Here is a 19,312-nt window from a genome sequence, read left to right as displayed (position 1 = left end):
AACATCCACAAAGTGTACCCCCCCCCCCCCCCAAAAAAAACTATAATTCCCACTTAAACAGAATCCCACAAAAATCAGCACACCAACGGACAAAAATGACAAAACCAGACCATAATACACACAAAAAAGCCATCAAAATTTTATATTTTTTTTTATAACAAATTGTCACAAAAAGGTACCCCTAAAATAGCCAAAAATCTCACAAAAACGGCCAACAAGTCTTATATATATATAAAAAAAAAAAAAAAATTGGCACTTTTCAGGGTCTCCATTAAACAGCTGGTAAAAAGGAGGCTATAGAAGTCACGTCAACAGCATATTTAATTCAAAATCTTCTACTTCATTTATTTAGACAAATTGTTTATTTAGACAGCCAAGGTCGAGCCTGTCTGGACTCCAGTGAGCAATATTACGCAAGAATGATTAGAAAAGCCACTTTCATCAAATCTTAAGCCGCCTTCTCATATGAAAATTGAGGGGGGGGGGGAGACGCGGAACAGCCGGAACTTTTCACCCGACTGCGGCGGCCTCATAAAAAGTGTCTCATCAGTTGTCGTGAAGATTTTTCCAGATAAGCTAACCGGAGGCGAGCCAAATAAAGCCTTCCAAAAACACACAAGATGGAGTTGCCAAACAGCACGGACCATTTACGAAGTAAGAAAACCAAACAAGTTAAAAAAAATAAAATAAAAAAAAATCGAAACTAAAAGATCTTTTTGTTCACGGCACGACGGTGTACGGCTGGTAGGGCAGCAGCTTCTGACGCTGGTTGATGGAGAAGATCCAAGCCGGCTTGACGAAGTTCAGGTTGCCGTTGTCCATCAGCGCCTAAAAAAATGGGCCCCAATCAAAACGATTTCACGATTTCGCTCAGAGGAATCTCACAATGCGGTTGTCGACTAGTGTTGACATTCAAAACGAAAAACGCCATCATATATGGTACGTATGTCGCGAACTCACGTCCTCGAACGAGTCGTGCCATCCTTCGCCGGTCACCACAAAGTGCACCGTGTCCGACATGTAGTCCTCCAGTACGCTGTGGGGGAGGACGTCAACATGATGCAACACCTTTGAAACTGCAGTCAAATTCAGTCTGCATGTGCAGCGAATGAATATCGGACATAAAAAAAAAAAAATCTGAAAGCCTGAAAAGATGTTAAATAAGTAAAAAAAATTTTTTTTTAAATAAAAATAAAAATAAAAAGGTGACGACGTTATACAAGCGCTAACGACCCCTTGTTTGAAATCCTAATACTAGCTTGAAATGCTAACCGTGTCGTTTAATACCTGAACCATAATTTGAATCTTAAAACACTCACTTGAAACCCTAAATAAAACCAAAACCCTAATTTGAAACCATTATCCTAGTTAGAAACCTAGGCTCATTTGAAACATTAACTGCCATTGACGGTTATAGACGTCAAAAAATCATTTCAACTATTTCTATTAGTTTAACATTTTTTTTTTCCTACTTTTGTTAACAAGAGTATAAAAATCAAGTTTTTTTTTTATTGTACATTTAGAACAGATATAACATTTGTGATTAATCGGGAGTAAACTTTTGAAGTTATGCAATTAATTACGAGTAAAAATTTTAATCGCCTGATGCCCCTAATTTTTCATAATCACCTCGTCAGGCGATTCACTTTTTAAAATTGTAATTAATCGCATAATTTGAATCTTGAAACACTCACTTGAAACCCTAAATACAACCTGAACGCTGAACCGAAACCCTAATTTCAAACCATTATCCTTGTTAGAAACATTAACTCATTCACTGCCATTGACGGTTATAGACGTCAAAAGAGTATGAAAACCAGGATTTTTTTAATTGGACATTTAGAACAGATATACAAATGTGTGATTAATCGTGAGTTAACTATTGAAGTTATGCAATTAATTAAGAGTAAAAATTTTAATAGCCTGACACCCCTAATTTTTAATAATAATCATCTCGTCAGGCGATTAGATTTTTAATTGTAATTAATCGCATGACTTCACTAAGTAACTCAAGATTAATCACAAATTTTATATCCGTTCTAAATGTACATTTTCCTACGCTTATTAACAAAAGTGGAAAAAAATGTTAAACTAATAGAAGTAGTTCAAATGAATTTTTGACGTCTATAGCCGTCAATGGCAGTGAATGAGTTAAATCAGAATTAGAATCGTAACTTGAAACCCTAAATCGAAACCCCAACACAACTCTTTGAAACCCGCATTTGAAACCCTGGCTTGGTTGAAACTCAAATGTGAAACTTTAATTTGAAAACGCTGAAGCTCCACTTAGCTCTAAACTAAAACAAACGGCGCCTAAATTATTCTGCAGAGACGAGAAATCCAACATATTAAAAAAAGGCTTGTTTACCCGTTAAAGGCGGTGATGTAGCGTGTCAGTAGTCTCCTCTCGTTGTTGGGGAACTTGCCGTAGAGGAAAAAGTGCTTCCCGTTCAGGTAGTCTGCAAGAAAGCAACGATTAGAAGCCGAGCCACATTGAATCCGAACCCGCACAAAAGACGGCGAGTCCAACCTGGCAGATCCGGGATCGGGTGATCCTGCTCCTGTTCGGCGTCTGTATTCTCATCCGTGGAGCCGGCGTAAGGATCCTCTTCCTGCTCTACCTTTATTTTCTTCTTCTGTCGGTTTTCACTCTCCACCCTGAAATGACAAACAAAAGACCGTCGGCGCTTTAGCTTGTCTTTCTGTTTATTTACGAAACTGCAGGTGGGGAGGAAACGCAACATTGTGGAGCGACCACAATGTCTGCAGGGAGGCTTGTCGTCGCTAAACGTGTGAAGTCAGGTTACCCATTAACAACGCACTAGGGGTGGGAATCTTTGAATGTCCGATTTTTGGGTCTGCGATTTGATTCAGAATCGATTTTCGATTAGGAACGATTTTCGATTCAAAATGATTTGATTGACAAGGAATCGTAATGATCTACTCCAGTCTGACTCGCTAATGCTAATTAGCGCGCTACTCGCGGCACTTTGATCACTCAAAAGAACGGCTCCACGCTGCAAAAAACGGCTACAGACTTCAAAAATTCATTCAAACAATTTCTATTAGTTTAACATTTTTTCCCACTTGCTAACAAGAGTATAAAAAACTAGGATTTTTTTATTTATTGTAAATTTAGAACAGATATAAAATTTGTGATTAATCGTTAGTTAACTAGTGAAGTCATGTGATTAATTACAATTAAAAATTCTAATCGCCTGACGGGCCGGATTAAAAAATATATATCAAAAAAATAGGGGGCGTTTAATCATAAATAATGATAATTTTATGTTATAACTGTACAATAAAAAAAATCTAGGTTTTCATAAAAAAATTTAAAAAAAATTTTTTTTTTAACTAATAGAAATAGTTCACATGAATTTTTGACGTCTATAGTCGCCAATGGCAGTGAATGAGTTAATATTATCCTTAGTACTTAGTACTGACTTTGCAAAATCCTGCCTGCCATTTGACAGGAGAGAGAGAGAGATTTGGAGAAAAGGGCGAGGGGGAAATGGGGAGGAAGGGGGGGGGGGTTTGTTCAGAGCAGGCTATCTTTCAGTGAGGAGTCCGTCTCACGAGACATTGAGGTGAATATCCAACGTGCTTGATCTTTTTTTTTTTTGCCTCAAAAGAACCGCATGTCTGAAGAAAAAAAAAAAAAGCTCGCCGTGTGCGCACGTGTTTTTTGTGATCTTTCGGCTGCCGTCGTATGTTTTGTGTCGGACGTGTCTGTCTGATCCGTCGGATGTGTGCCACCCTTGTGCAAGATCAGGGTTGACTCGGATTTATGTGTCTGATGTTTGAGCGCACACGGAGACGATAGCGTGTGGCTACTTGAGCCGGGAATCATTCAAAGGCATTGTGCAAAGTTGTCAAATATTAAGTCATTCACTGCCATTGACGGCTATAGACGTCAAAAATTCATTTGAACAATTTCTCCTAGTTTAACTTTTTTCCACTTTTGTTAACAAGAGTATGAAAACCTAGATTTTTTTTATTGTATAAGAACAGATATAAAATTTTTGATTAATCGTGAGTTAACTAGTGAAGTCATGCGGTTAAAAAAAAAGATAATTAAAAATAAAAAAATATATAAATAAAACTATATATATTTTTAGAAAAAAATATAACAAATTTGGGGTATCAGGCGATTAAATTGATGAACTGACTCGCCACTTAACTCATTTGCTCCCAAAAACCTACAAATACATTAATTTCAAATGTTTTAAGTGTCCCAAAAACGTATTAATACGTTTTTTAATGCTAGAGCATACAGATGGCTTTGATGCAGCCTCTGAACTGCAGAGAACGGCTGAAGCAATGGTAGTAATAAAAAACACGGCCAGCAGGTGGCAGCAAAGTATAAGAGAGCTTTCCCCACAGTTCTAAACAGATTTGTGAATAATGATGAAACTTCGCTATATTCTCGTGCTAATTTCTGCAAAACGGAAACAGATCAAAAAACATTTTTTTTCCTGATGAAAGAAGAGACTAATCTTTCTTTTGGTAGGTTCCATATTTTTATAGCAATAGAACACAATATTCTGTGGGTCAAAATCCAGTAAAATAGCCGGGAGCGAAGGGGATTGCTTCAGTGAAAACGTCTGGGAGCGAATGAGCTAAATATGTCTTGCACGCGTTTACCTCTGCAGTTCGTCCTCCGTGTCAGCGGCGGAGTCCTCATCAGCACCTGTGAACCCAAACGTTCATTTGTCAATCCATCCTCACGCTCGCGCACACACACACAGAGGAGGTGAATCACGGCGGGGCCATTTTGGCACCGCAACACAAGGCACTTCCAGTTTGGAATTTTTTGCATTCCCGTGCCGGAGAATTAATGGCGCGTTGCAAACTTGGGGTTCGAGCGGAAGAAAACTAATTTTAAAAAGAGAGCGACGGCGCAACGGCGGCTGCTAACGGGGGCCACCATGGAGGGCTCATTAAAATGCCGCACCTCTCGTAGGCGTTTTTCATTGCGCCTTCTCGGCCACTTCACTTGTGGCCTGGCATTAACATAGAAATGAGAATCATGCCCAAGTCCCGTCACGGCCATCGGGCCCCCGCCACCACACTCAAACCCCCGCCAAGGCTTTTTGTGTTCTTTCGAGTGTTTTGGAAAGGTGACGAGTCAACCACCATTTGGACATAGATGAGCATTTTGATGACATTATATCACGTTAAAGCCTAAATAAATTGAACATTCATTTGAGTAATTTCTTAGGACTGTGAATCCGTTACGGGTGGACCGCATCGAAACTCCAGTTTTTAATAATTCAGACTCAGGGCCAGTTTAGTATCGGGGCTCGGCACTATGGAGGACCAAAACTGCCAAAATTAAAAATAATTAAATGACTAAATGAATAAATATATGAATAAAAAGGGATATTTAAATATAACTCAAAAATTTAAAAATAAAATAAAATAAATATAAATGGAAATAAAAACAACAAAAATATATATAAAAATAAATAAAAAACAAGAATACAAATAAGTCTAAAAAATAAATGCGGAAATAAATACAAAAATAAATATATAAATTGTTTTTATTTCCCTTTATATTTATTTTTAATTTTGGAGTTATATTTATACATCCATTTTTATAGAGTCAGCAGTCCCATTCAAAATTTCCGCGGGAATTTTTCTAGTTTTCACTTTTATTCCTATATTTATTTTTAAATTTGGCCGTTTTGGTCCTCCATAGTACCGAGCCCCGGTACGAGGGCCAGTTTAGTACCGGGGCTCGGTACTATGGAGGACCAAAACTGCCAAAATAAAAAATAAATAAATGACTAAATGAATAAATATATGAAAAATATCATTAAAAAAAAAAATAATAAAAAATAAATTAATTAAAAAATTAAATACAAAATATATATATTTGCCCCACAAAAAAAAAATAATAATAAAAAAATATATATATATATATATATAGTATAAAAATTTTTTTTAAATATTTTTTCCTATCTTTTTATTTTCACTTTTATTCATTGATTTAGTCATTTATTCATTTTTAATTTTGGCAGTTTTTGTCCCCCATCCCTAGCCACAACCCAAAAAAGGCTTTTAACGTAGAAACCCGGCAAACTACACATGTATGTACTGTATGTTTCCGTCATTGTACGCAGCCACAGGCGATTGTCACCAACCCGGTTGGTCGTCCACATCAGTGGAGTCGGCGTACTCGTCGTCTACGTTGGTCGTCCCTGCCTCCTTTTTGGGAGTAGCTGGTCTTGGCTGCTTCTGCGGCGTCTGTAAAAGCGCAAACGGACCCGATAAAGATGGTCAGTTTGAACCTCCGTCACGGGCGCGCTAGCAAAGCTACCTTTGCGCCGGCTTCCTCCTCACTCTGGTCGTCTGCCTCCATTTCGCTGTCGGAGCTTGACTCGGCGCCATCCATCATATAACTGCCGGGCACAAACGTACAAAATCGAAAATTAAAAAATGTGTCAGGAAGATTAAAAGCCTTTAGGATACGTTTGTTTTTTTTGCTCTGCTCCTTGTGATGGTTAAATTCTAACACTAAGGATGCTCAATAACATTTTTTTTCCCAGACCGATATCAGTACGAGAAGTCACTATTGCTAGAATATAAATATATATAAATGTTGTTCTTTTTTTTTTAAAGGATAAAAATGGCTTTGGTGGACGCCGATGTTTAGACCCATCATTCACCGGTTGGGCAACTTTGTGTTACATTATTTGAATGTCATTTTTAACTCATTCACTGCCATTGACGGCTATAGACGTCAAAAATTCATTTGAACTATTTCTATTCGTTTCACCCCCCCGCCTCCACACTTTGGTTAACAAGAATATGAAAACCTAGAATTTAGAACAGATATAAAATTTGTGATTAATCGTGAGTTAACTATTGAAGTCATGCGATTAATTATAATTAAAAATTTTAATCGTCTGCCACTCCTAATTTTTTTTCTTCTTTTTTTTATTAGGGGCATCAGGCGATTAAAATTGTAATTGTAATTAATCACATGACTTCACTAGTTAACTCACAATTAGTCACAAATTTGATATATATTTTAAATAAACAGTAAAAACATTTTTAGGTTTTCATACTCATACTGTTAACAAAAGTGGAAAAAAATGTGAAACATACAACAAAACAACAAAAACAGTTCAAATGATTTTTTTACATTTATAGCCGTCAATGGCAGTGAATGAGTTAAAGATAATTAAGAATTTCATTTTAGAATTTTTATAAAAATAACTTTTTTTATTCATTGGTTTCCAAAAACGTATAAATACGTTCAATTTTAAAGGTTTTAAGTGTCCCAAAGACATATATATATATATATATATACGTTTTTTTATGCTAGAGCATACAAAAGGCTTTGATGCAGCATCGGTTGAAGAAATGGTAGTTATTACGACCAGCAGGTGGCAGCAAAGCAAAAGAGATCAACCAGGGCCATGTTGAAAAAACCCCCCCTCTTTTACTCGTATTGCTAAATAGATTTGTGAATAATGATGAAACTTAGCTATATTCTAATGCAAAATGGAAACAGATAGAAATATACTTTTCCCCCCTGAATTTTGATACGTTGCATGTTTTTACAGCAATAGAACACAATATTCTGTGGGCCTTGCAAAATCTGTCAAAATCCAGTAAAACAGCCGGCCGGGGTTTTTTCTGAAAACATATCAGTGCTTAGTGTTTTATTAAAAATACGGTATATGGTGTAGAATGGTATCCACGCAATGTATCTATACTATCCTTTTTTTCTTACTTTTTTTTTTTTAGCAAAAAACAAAACATCATTTATTGAATAACTCAGACTGAATTCTTTTTCATTTCCTACAGACATACTTTGATTTCAGTCAGGGAAAGTGGCAAGTCTGTTCATAGTGAAGGTTAAATACTTTAGCCCGTAATATTCATTGTCCTTCGAAAAGTAAAATAGGAAAAGTCTAGACTAGCCCTTATCATACCAGAGACACGTGAATCCATTAGTGAAATGGTGAACAATGTATGACTGAATAAAAGCAGCGATGTTGCTTTTAGGCATGGATCCTCTTAGTGGGTGACGCAGATGAAGAAGAACGAGCAAAAAGGACCCCGATGCGATTTGCACGTGGACACAGGTCAACGCGACAATCAAGTTAGGATGTCGACCGCAGCATTTCAAGTAAGCACAAAACCAAGAGTGTGTCTGTTTGGGAGCTGTTCACGTCCAACGAAGACTTGGGGAACGAAAAATGTGATCATTTTCAGGCTGGTGATAAAGCGATTTCATCAGAGTGGCGTGCGGGACTCAATGAAAGGTTAACGGAGGGAGGAGGCTGCTGATTGCTCAACTGTGGAGAGAATACATAAAAGAGTGATGACAACTTCCAAAATGGATGGGAGGTGTCGACAACACAGGCGCGCGCACACACACACACACACGCTAAAAGTGACATTTTTGCTAGCAACTACCAACGTTACAGCGCAATCATTTGCACTCACGTCTTTGTTGTGAAGGCAATTTCAAGACAAAAGTCAGGAGGCGGAAAAATGCAAAATAAAGAAAGGCTACGTACGCCAGGCTAATACTTTTACTTTTCAAATGATCTGTATAGTAATCAATAAAAAAGAAACAAGATCTTACATTAACTCATTCAATGCCATTGACGGTTATAGACGTCAAAATTCATTTGAACTATTTTGATTAGTTTAACATTTTTTCCACATTTGTTAACAAAAGTATGAAAACCTAGATTTTTTTTATTGTACATTTAGAACAGATATAAAATGTGTGATTAATCGTGTGTTAACTAGTTAAATCATGCAGTTATTTACGATTACAAATTTTAATTGCCTGACGCCCCTAATTTTAAATAATCTTTTCTATTAAAAAAAAATAAAATTATATTTAACAAAATATTTTTTTCTTTTTTTAAAAATAATCTTTCCTTGAATTTTTTATTTTGAATATTTTCTTTTAAAAATAAGAATTAGAATTATTGTTTTATTTTTAATATATATCTTTTAATTATTTGATTTTTTTTAATTTTCAATCATCTTTTCTTTAATTTTTTTTAAAATTTTCATTAATCTTTTCCATTAAATTTTTTTAAATATATTTTTAATTTTTAATCTTTTCTTTAAAAAAATATTTTTAAAATAATATTTTCTTAAAAAAAAAAGATTATTAAAAATTAATCAAATGACTTCTCTAGTTAACTCACGATTAATCACAAACTTTATATGTACAATAAATTTTTTTTTCTAGATTTTCATACATTTGTTACCAAAAGTGGATTTTTTTTTTTTAAACTTATAGAAATAAAGTGCATTTTTGACATCTATAGCCGTCAATGGCAGTGAATGAGTTAAAAGTATTTATGCGCTCATAAATGCCAAATAAGGACGGTGTTTAGGTACATCGTGACACTCGAATATCTTTAGACATGTCACATAACGGTTTTCGTGCAACAGCTTAATCACTGCGCAGACTCCTCGAGGAGCCGTCTCTTGTCATGTGACGTCAGCGCGGACACTCACGTACTCGAGCGTTAGTGCGTGCCCTCGACGCCATCAAAGTAAGTGCTGGCTTTAATTAAGCATAGCAGATGCGTCCGGTAAATAAAGGAAACATCTTCAAAGAACAGGCGCTACACAATAGCACGTGGTGGGGATGAGGATAGGTTAGGTTTAGCTGGGGGGCGGGGGACGGAACCATGTCTCTGGGAGAGACTTTAGGAATATAAAAGATGTGTCATGGCAGCTTAGTTTGGTGTCAAATGTGGCTTATCGCCCGTTGGCACAATCAGGAGGCCGTGCACGAGAGACTCCATTAAAAGTTGATATCTCCGAGAAAGAAGGTCCATCGCTTTTGTTAATCTCCTCAAAGGAGAAATGGTTCGTTCACGGGGGGAGCTCAAGTGTCACGGGACGTAACGCTGTCTCAAGAAAGAGATCGTACATTTTTAAAAATGACTCGAGGTTCCTTCTGCACCCAAAAAGGATGCGGGTTGCACTCTGGTAAAAGCAATATTTGCTGGGGATGTCGTTAATATTTGTTAACCGTGGGCATGTGAAGCCCAGTGAGACTCTTTTGTTTTGTTAACAAAAGTATGAAAACCTAGAAAAAATGTTGGATTGTACATTTAGAACAGATATAAAGTTTGAGATTAATCGTGAGTTAATTAGAAGTCAATTTTAATCGCCGGATGCCCCTAATTTTTAATAATCTTTTATTTTTTCTTCAAAGAAAAAATAATAATATATTTTTTTAATTAAAAAAAACTTTTTTTTTTAAAGAAAAGATCCCCAATTTTTTTTTTTTAAATAGAAAAGATTATTGACATTTAAAAAATAATAATTAGCATTATTTTTTGAAGAAAAGATGATTAATTTTTTTTTTAAATAATTAAAAAGAGATTTAAAAAAAAAAATAATAATTACAATAATTTGTTAGATAGAAAAGATTATATATTTTTTAAATAATTACACTTTTTTTTTTAAATAGAAAAGATTATTAAAAAGTAGGGGCGTCAGGCAATTAAAATTAGTAATTGTAATTAATTGCATGATTTCAGTAGTTAACTCACGATTAATCACACATTTTATATCTGTTCTAAATGTACAACATATATTTTTTTAGGTTTTCATACTGTTGTTAACAAAAGTGGGATAAAAAAACGAATGGAAAAAGTTAAAATGAATTTCGACGTCTATAACCGTCAATGGCAGTGAATGAGTTATAGTGAATGAATATAGTCGCGCCTTGAATCGTCACAGGAGCGAGCAAGGAGCTCGAGATGAGAACGCTCAGTATTCATACGCCGGCTACTCTATGAGCGCTGCAACGGGTGCTGGCGTTCATTTGGTCGATTACAGCTGACTTCATATGCTTTCCTTTTGACCCGATCATTTCTAGCTCATTTCGATTGAGCGAAATCATAAATTATACAAAATGAAACCAGAGACTGTATGAAAATCATTCCCAATAAGGAAATGTGTTTTTTGTCACTTATTGACGAAGACTACAAACGTACTTTTCAGTGAACACCCGCCCCCCCCCGCTCTCGTTGGCCGCATGTTTACCTCTTGTAGGGGAGTTTCTGTTTCCTTTTATGGCAGTCAATCACCCATTCCTTGCGCACGATGGCGCCGCCCGCCGACTTCACCTGGCTGTACTTGGGGGTGTTGGCGAAGGCACAGCTGAGAGGCGAGAAAAAGACACGGGCAAGGATTAGATGCAGGCAAGGCCAATGTTCTGCTAGGTTGCAGTTGGCTGACGCGCCACCTTCACGTCTCTTTTAAAAATAGAGTCGGACGGCGTGACGCTTCAAGAGTAGGAGCCATGTTGTACGTGAGCGACGTCAATAGTCAAATAGGAGACGACATTGTTATTTGCTTAAAGTGTGGCCTGCTAGCAGAGACAGATCAGCTGAGGAATTTTGCTGATTTTCAAAGACAGACGGATTATTACAATTAACTCATTCACTGCCATTGACGGCTATAGACGTCAAAAATTCATTTATACTATTTCTATTAGTTTAACATTTTTTCCACTTTTGTTAACAAGAGTATGAAAACCTAGAAAAAAATATTGTACATTTAGAACAGATATAAAAAATTGTGATTAATTGTGAGTCAGGCGATTTTTTTTTTTATCATAATTAATCGCATGACTTCACTAGTTAACTTATGATTAATCACAAATTTTATATCTGTTCTAAATGTAAAATTAAAAAAAATTCTAGGTTTTCATACTCTTGTTAATAAAAAGGAAAAAAAAGTTAGACTAATAAAAATACTTCAAATGAATTTTTGACGTCTATAACCGTCAATGGCAGTGAATGAGTTAATGTGAATAACTACTCTTTAGTCATTGGAAAAAAAAAATAGGAATGGGTGAGTATCGATACCAAGTGTTGTATCGGGCCAATACTGGCCTTATTCTAAGGTATCGGGTACTTATGGAGGCTGCTAATACCTGCCACTTATGCTTAAGGCAAAAAAAAAAAATCATCATCGCCTGCAACAGAATAAGGGGTATCGGGACTTGATATTGCTGAGTCTTCAATATTAATACTGGTACCGGTCTGAAAAAAAGTGGTGTTGAATAAGGGAGAAAAAGAAGAAGAAAAGTTTTTAAAATATTGTAAAAAATAATTTTAATTTGCAAAATTAACAACAAAATAATCCTAAACAATTACTTCTCAATTTAAAAAAAGGACATTTAACATGGACGACTACAATAAATGACAACACTGATCGCCCCCCTCATCGAACACTTAAAATAACAAACTATTAAATATCAAATCAATAAATAATTTTCAAATAAAACCAGTATTATAGTATAGTTTTAGTGTAAAATAAATAACTAAATAGAATCAAAACTAATAAATTATCATGAATCATTTAATTTGTAATTAAAAATATTTCAGTACAGTACAGTACAAAGTTAAAAACAAACTATTAAATACACCAAAATCATATTTAGTTAAAAAAAACTAATTATGTTAAAATTAAGTATTAAATTGACAATTTTTTTAAATTTTTTATTAAAAACAATTAACCGAAAACTGAAAATATGGGGGTAATTACACAAACTTTATAAATCACCACAAAATGTGACTTGATGGAATTTAAAAAATAAAAAATAAAAATAAACACTATTTTGAAAACCACTTAAATCAAGTGTTCAACCAGCAAAACATTTCCCAAAATGTACGCAACCGTTTCATCATTGAATTTGAAAGCCAGCCCCACTGATGAGAATCGAGAATTGTGTGCCGAGAAGCAACTCAACATCCCAAAAGGCGACTCACATGAGGTGCGTCGAGTCGGGCGTCCAGTCCGGCCGGTACTTGGCCCCCATTTCCAGAGCCTTCTCCCTCAGCTCCCCCCTGAAGGGGTTCTGGAAGCCGCTGAGGACGAACACCACCCCCTCCATGAGGCGCTTGAAGGGCACTTGCTCGGGACTCTTGGCGCCTTTAGCGGGCTGCTCTTTCGCTTTGGGTAAACTCTCGCGCTTCTTTCCGACAGACGCCTTCGCTGGTGAGGCTGCGCGGATCAATGGAGAAGTTGAACTTTTTTTTTTTTTTTAAATCAATAAAACTATTATCAGGAAGTGGTGGTGGTCGGTGTCACCTTTGGAGGCGGCTGGGCTTGGCGTGGCGGTTTTGACTTTGGGAGTTGCGGGTTTGAATTCCGGGGAGCTTCCCGGGCTGCTTTTCTTGGCGGAAGGAGGCCCGGGAGCAGACTGGCGCTCTTTGTTGAACTCAAATTTTCTCTTTGCAGGTGCCTAGATGGGGTACATGGATACATGTGCAAATATTATTGATGAATAGATAAGATTGGTGGACAGTTAAGAGACAGGCAGATACACAGAATAGCACATTTTAGTCACATGCTCCCAATCCTCTGCTTCAGCAGATTTAACGACGCATCCAGGTGGAGTGCTCAAGTCAACCTACTCCATCCATATACTGTACTGTACTAGGAAATTTGTTATTTTGGGTCTGTGAAGAGCCTGCCTGCCCATCGAGCGTGAAATTACACAACAAAATAAATGGCCTGAGCAAACTGCCTGTTTCTAAATACGTGTCTGAGCGAACTGCTGTGAATTTGGATGGATTGTGACACGACATCACATCAGCAGAGCTCTTATTAAAAATTTTTTTTTTTTTTAAAAAGAGTGTAAAGCAGGGGTTAAAATGGGTTCAAAAAATATATATGTAAAATATGCACACGAAAATCAACTAATGATTTTTTTTTAAATGAAGTAACATTTTAATTAAACAATTTTAGAAGAAAAAAATGAATGCAACAAGACTCCTGATAATGTAAATGCTCAGTGAGCCACATTCAACTCCGCTGCTCCCAAAAACGTATAAAAACGTTTTAAATATTGTCATGGTCCCAAAAACGTTTTATTTTTTTATTTTTATGCTAGAGCATACAGGCTTTGAAGCAGCCTCTGACCTGAAGAGGTCAATGTAAATGCTCAGTGAGCCACATTCAACTCCGCTGCTCCCAAAAACGTATAAAAACGTTTTAAATATTGTCATGGTCCCAAAAACTTTTTTTATTTTTATTTTTTTTTTTATGCTAGAGCATACAGAAGGCTTTGAAGCAGCCTCTGACCTGAAGAGGTCAATGTAAATGCTCAGTGAGCCACATTCAACTCCGCTGCTCCCAAAAACGTATAAAAACGTTTTAAATATTGTCATGGTCCCAAAAACGTTTTATTTTTTATGCTAGAGCATACAGAAGGCTTTGAAGCAGCCTCTGACCTGAAGAGGTCGCTTAAAGCAATGGTAGGTATTACAAAAAATGGCCAGCAGGTGGCAGCAGAGTATAAGAGATCAACCTGGGCCATGTTGAAAAAAAAAGCTAATTTACTCACATTTCTAAACAGATTTGTGAATAATCATGAAACTTAGCTATATTCTAATGCTAATTGCTGCAAAACGGAAACAGACACAAATATACTTTTTTTTTTCCTGATGAAAGAAGAGACTCTAATCTTTCTTTTGGTAGGTTCCATGTTTTCATACCAATAGAACACAATATTCTGTGGGCCTTGCAAAATCAGTCAAAATCCAGTAAAACAGCCGGGAGCGAAGCGGGTTGCTTCAGTGAAAATGGCTGGGAGCGACTGAGTTAAAAGCCTCCTGGCGTAAAATATGCTGTAATTGTTTAATCTTATGGTATTTTGACAAAAGTCCTGTTATTAAAATTTTAATAAGATTTTTTTTTTATATTGTTAATAATGCTCAGTTACTTAAAAATTGTAGCTGCAGGCTGTAACATTTCTGAAAAGCCTTATGCAGAGAGTCTGGAAAGAAATGCCCCCACAGCTATTCTTAAAAGACGCCTGGCGATTATCCTCACGCGTCGCCTGAATGAACAGCCAAACAAGGCCATTAAGTCTTAAGCAGGCTGCAACTGCACAAGCGGCGACAAAGTGCCTTTTTTTGCCGCATTCACAGCCTGACGATGTGAAGCGTCAGCAGCAATTGTCAGCTGCTCAATGGTCCGGGTATCGAACCGGCAACCTTCCCAAATGCTGCTGATACCCATCAAATTGAAAGCTGCACAACAACAAAACCAGTCAGTTACAGTTCGTGCTGTCTAGTGTGCCAATTATTGAGTTGCCAAGCAACCGTTTATCCAAAATCAACGTGCTTCACCGCAGGAAAAGATTAAATGGACAATAATGGAACATTTGATTTTTATTGTTTGTGTTCCAATACTTGGTTTGTGGAGTGGCTTCCCACCCATTAAGTAGGAAATTAAACAACCACTCAAATATTTTGTTATTGGCCTCGTTCTGAAAATGGGTGTGTGAGCAAGATGTTCTATACTTACTTCTCACTGATTAATTTACATAATAACCACCCCTACACTAATTTTCTTCTTTTATAACATGATAAGCTCGACTGGGGGAAGATCCAAAGCCACTTTCAAGCAATGGTCAGAATTTGGACCATATTTTCTGAAAACGGAGGCACTAACGTGCAGAAATAGCCTGGTGCAACATTCCTGCATCCCTCTGTCAAAGCCAAGGTAAGCAAAGCTGCATTGAGTTTTGTTGGATGCATAGTATGCAAGTAGTAAGACCCCCCCGCCACCACTTGTCAGAAGTTAACGCTGTCCGCTAATCTGTGTGTTTCACAAGTTTGAAGTCAATGCAGCTCTGCTTACCTTACACAACGTCACCACTGGCTAATTTAACAATGCTGCACACAAGTACGCAGATGGACCGTATTCGTGTAACTTTACAACAGAAAGAAAGATGAGCGAAAATATTATTTTTATTTTAATCGCCTGACGCGATTTAAAAAGAAAAAGAAAAGATTATTAAAAATTAGGGGCATCAGGCGATAATTTTTTTTAAAATCGTAATTAATTGCATGACTTCACGAGTTAACTTACGATTAATCGCAAATTTGATATCTGTTCGAAATGTACAATAAAAAAATTCTAGGTTTTCATACTCTTGTTAACAAAAGTGGGGAAAAAATTTAAATGAATAGAAATAGTTCAAATGAATTTTTGACATCTATAGCCGTCAATGGCAGTGAATGAGTTAAAGAGCTAAGAGCTGGGCCCTAGTAAAAAACATTAAAAAAAAGTTGGTCTATGCTAACGATGAAGCGCCTTTTTGCACAAATAAAAATTCCATTTTTGAAAGACTTTTTGTGAAAAGTGCACATGAACAAAACCAATTAAACACGTTTCCTAGTAAGCTGTCCCATTATTGAGAGCTCCAGGAGACTCTGACGGTTGCCAGGCAACTGCTAATCCAAAAAATCGACATGTTGCCATTGCCTTAGCAACAACCACTTCGCAACTTATTCAAGTTTGGACATTCTTATGCAGCTTGTCAGGACTGCCAGGTGTCCTAAGAAGAAGAATGATGTTTAGTACCTGTGGCGAGGTGGAGGATGACGGAGGAATGGTTGCTGGGGAGGCGGGCCCAGCGGCTTGCAAGGCAGCGGCAGCGTAGCTCAATTTGTTACTTTGCGGCGATGCTACAAAAGGAAAGGAAGCATCGGATGAGCACGCAGCAAGGATGTCATCGTTTACTTCCGCTCTCCTAGAAATGGTTTTCAGCTTCATTTTGAGAAGAATGTGTGGTTTTGAGCGAGCGAGTAAATGTGTTTGCCTTTGGGGGAAGTACTGGACTTGGCGCTGAAGAAGAGACTGCCGGGTTGGATGCTGGAGCCTGAGGCGGGTGCATCGTCTTTTACCCGGAACTGGCCCAGCTTGGTCAATTTCTGCTCATTGAGAGAGGAGGAAAAAAATCATGCTAAAAAAAACAACAAACCAAAACAAAACAGAGAATAAATATGAGTGTGAGGGTTTTACCGGGGATGTCACTGGTGGGTCGTTTTTGTCCGGAGTCGAATGGAACTTGACAAAGGCCAGACCATACGCGATGTTCTAAAAGAGATACATACATATTTATTAGAGCTGTCAAACGATTACATTTTTTTTTTATCAGATTAATCACATTTTAGAATTTTGATTAATTTCTTAAATAAAAAGGATTTTTTATCAAAAAAAATTACCCCGCCAAATTTGAAGCGCACCGGTTATGTGTTAATTCTTTTGATATTTAATGTTATGAAGAAGACTTCAACATTTTTTGACCCACGGCACACGCTCATCCTCCTCTTTTTCTAATCAGTTAATTACTTGTATAATTTAAAATGGGGAAAAAAAATGACACCAATATTTTGACATGAACAAAAATTCTAAATGTAATACGCAAACATTTATTAACTCATTCACTGCCATTGACGTCAAAAATTAATTTGAACTATTTCTATTAGTTTAACATTTTTTCCCACTTTTGTTAACAAGAGCATGAAAACCTACCAAATTTTTTTTTTATTGTACATTTAGAACAGATGAGCAGTGAAGTCATGCGATTAATTATGATTTAAAAAATTTTTTTAATAATCTTTTCTTTAAAAAAAGATTTTTAAAAATGAAAAATAAAATAATTACAATTACTTATTTATTTATTTATTTTTAAAAGAAAAGATTTGAAAATTAAATCTGGTGATTTTTAAAAATTTTTTTTTTTACAGATAACGTATTTTATTTTCCCCGTTCTCACCATCTGAGAAGGTCTTGTCAATTCGAAGTGTTATTTACATTGTAGTTTTCATTGCTCACGTTGATCATAAATGCAAACAAAACAAAGGCAATGTTTATCTCCCATGCTAAGAAGAGAGATTGCCAATCTCAGTGAGATGACATCTGGATAAATAAAGGTTAGGGTGTCAGGACTTTTGCTACCTTTGACGTATGCCATCACAGGCATACAGTATGATCCTATAGGGAGAGCGTTACTAACTTACCTTACTGTAAGGCTGGCTGCAGACAATTTTCACCCGATCCCACTTCTCCTGCGAAGTGCTCTTTTGCAGCTGCCCGGGTCCGAAGAAGCGCACCCTGTTCATGTTGGTGCCATTGCGGCTCTCCGTGGGCGACATGAAGGACGACGTGACCAGCAGCACCTGAAAAGACAGATGGGAGAACGGTGTTGAAGTTGGTAACATGAGAAGTGCGAAATAGGTCAGGAGATGCCATTTGGGCGGGTACCTCATAGTCCTGATCTCTGACGGCGGAGGAGTTCCCAACTAGTACCTCCACAAACGCCGAGCCTTCATTTCCAATGTCGATGCTGTGTACCTGCTCCTCCTTCTCAAACTAGGAACGCCAGAAAAGGGAGCCGAGAGGGACATGGTCAACTTTAACATCTGACAATACACATGAGTTGTTAAGCAGAATCGATAGGGTTCAAGTACAGATTCAGGAATCTGTTCATGTGAATCCGTGGGTGCCGAACCGCGATATGCGGGGTCCACTGTATGTTCCGTACGTCATTAACATAATTAGCAGGAAGTGACGTCACTTGGAAGCGAGACGAAAATGTCACCTGCAGAATGACCGACGTCTGCTTCTCTCCAGATCGGGCAGCTTTCCACTTTCTATACGTGTCCGAGCTCAGCAGGTTGTCCGCCTTGTGAGTCTTTTGTTTTCACAAGGAGGACGCATATTCATTACAAGCAACAACTTTACATCAGTTCAATGAAGCTTCTCACAACACAAACGAGGCATTTTACTTACATTGTCCTCGGTGCTGCACGATACGACGTGCTGGAGTTTGATTTCGGGCATTGCTGACACTTTTTTTAATTAAGTAAAGGCTTTTTAAGGTGGTTACGCTAAACGTAACTTACTAGATAATACATCCGCATGAGAAAATAGTACTTTGATCGCGAAACACGTCACGATTGTCTCCTGCTGGTGAGCTAGCAAACAATGGCAAGTAAACTTTCCCCCCCGCGATAAACCCTCAGAAAACTCACGGAATTCAATTCCAATTGTAAATTACCATTCACTTAGCATACACTTGCTTACTATCAATAGATTGTGCAATAATATTAAAAATTGCACAGTGGAGAAATCATTTTCCCACCCAAAACCAGCGTGTTATTGTGACGCTACTTCCGGGACGTTCAGCCAATCAGGAGGCGCTGCTGCTTCTTCTTATTTAATGACGGGTTGCTCTGTTAATTACTGCCACTACCTGGTAAAATAGCGCGTTGCAAGTATGCAGACGAAGACATCGAATGCAAATATTTATTTTTGAAATAGTACCTAAAAATCCGTTGTAATGGTGGTTAAATATGTTTAGTTATTAGTTGTTTTGTAGGTAACATGAAATGAGTACAGATCTTTTTATAATAATTTTTTTTACAGCAAAACGAGACAAAACAGGTAATTTGGTAAAGCAATTAGCAGCTGTGTTCTGAAAATGGTTTTATTGCATACA

General features: G+C 37.0%; 1 protein-coding gene across 1 annotated transcript; it reads right to left on the bottom strand.

Annotated features, from left to right (window-relative positions):
• Positions 1–125: 125 nt before the first annotated feature.
• On the bottom strand, positions 126–18,990 carry xrcc1 (X-ray repair complementing defective repair in Chinese hamster cells 1). Its single transcript, XM_077576109.1, has 17 exons — positions 18,604–18,990; positions 18,413–18,505; positions 18,076–18,183; positions 17,832–17,990; positions 16,831–16,905; positions 16,628–16,739; positions 16,390–16,493; positions 13,105–13,258; positions 12,783–13,017; positions 11,050–11,166; positions 6,326–6,407; positions 6,150–6,252; positions 4,648–4,693; positions 2,531–2,658; positions 2,369–2,459; positions 961–1,036; positions 126–828 (listed from the first exon to the last, which is right to left on the bottom strand). The coding sequence occupies exons 1-17, from the start codon at positions 18,652–18,654 to the stop codon at positions 721–723; spliced, it is 1,842 nt and encodes a 613-aa protein (XP_077432235.1). The 5' UTR covers positions 18,655–18,990; the 3' UTR covers positions 126–720.
• Between the last annotated feature and the right edge of the window lie 322 nt (positions 18,991–19,312).

Source organism: Vanacampus margaritifer, chromosome 9, assembly GCF_051991255.1.
Source record: "Vanacampus margaritifer isolate UIUO_Vmar chromosome 9, RoL_Vmar_1.0, whole genome shotgun sequence".
NCBI classification, from domain to species: domain Eukaryota; kingdom Metazoa; phylum Chordata; class Actinopteri; order Syngnathiformes; family Syngnathidae; genus Vanacampus; species Vanacampus margaritifer.
This window is presented reverse-complemented; position numbering and strand designations above follow the sequence as displayed.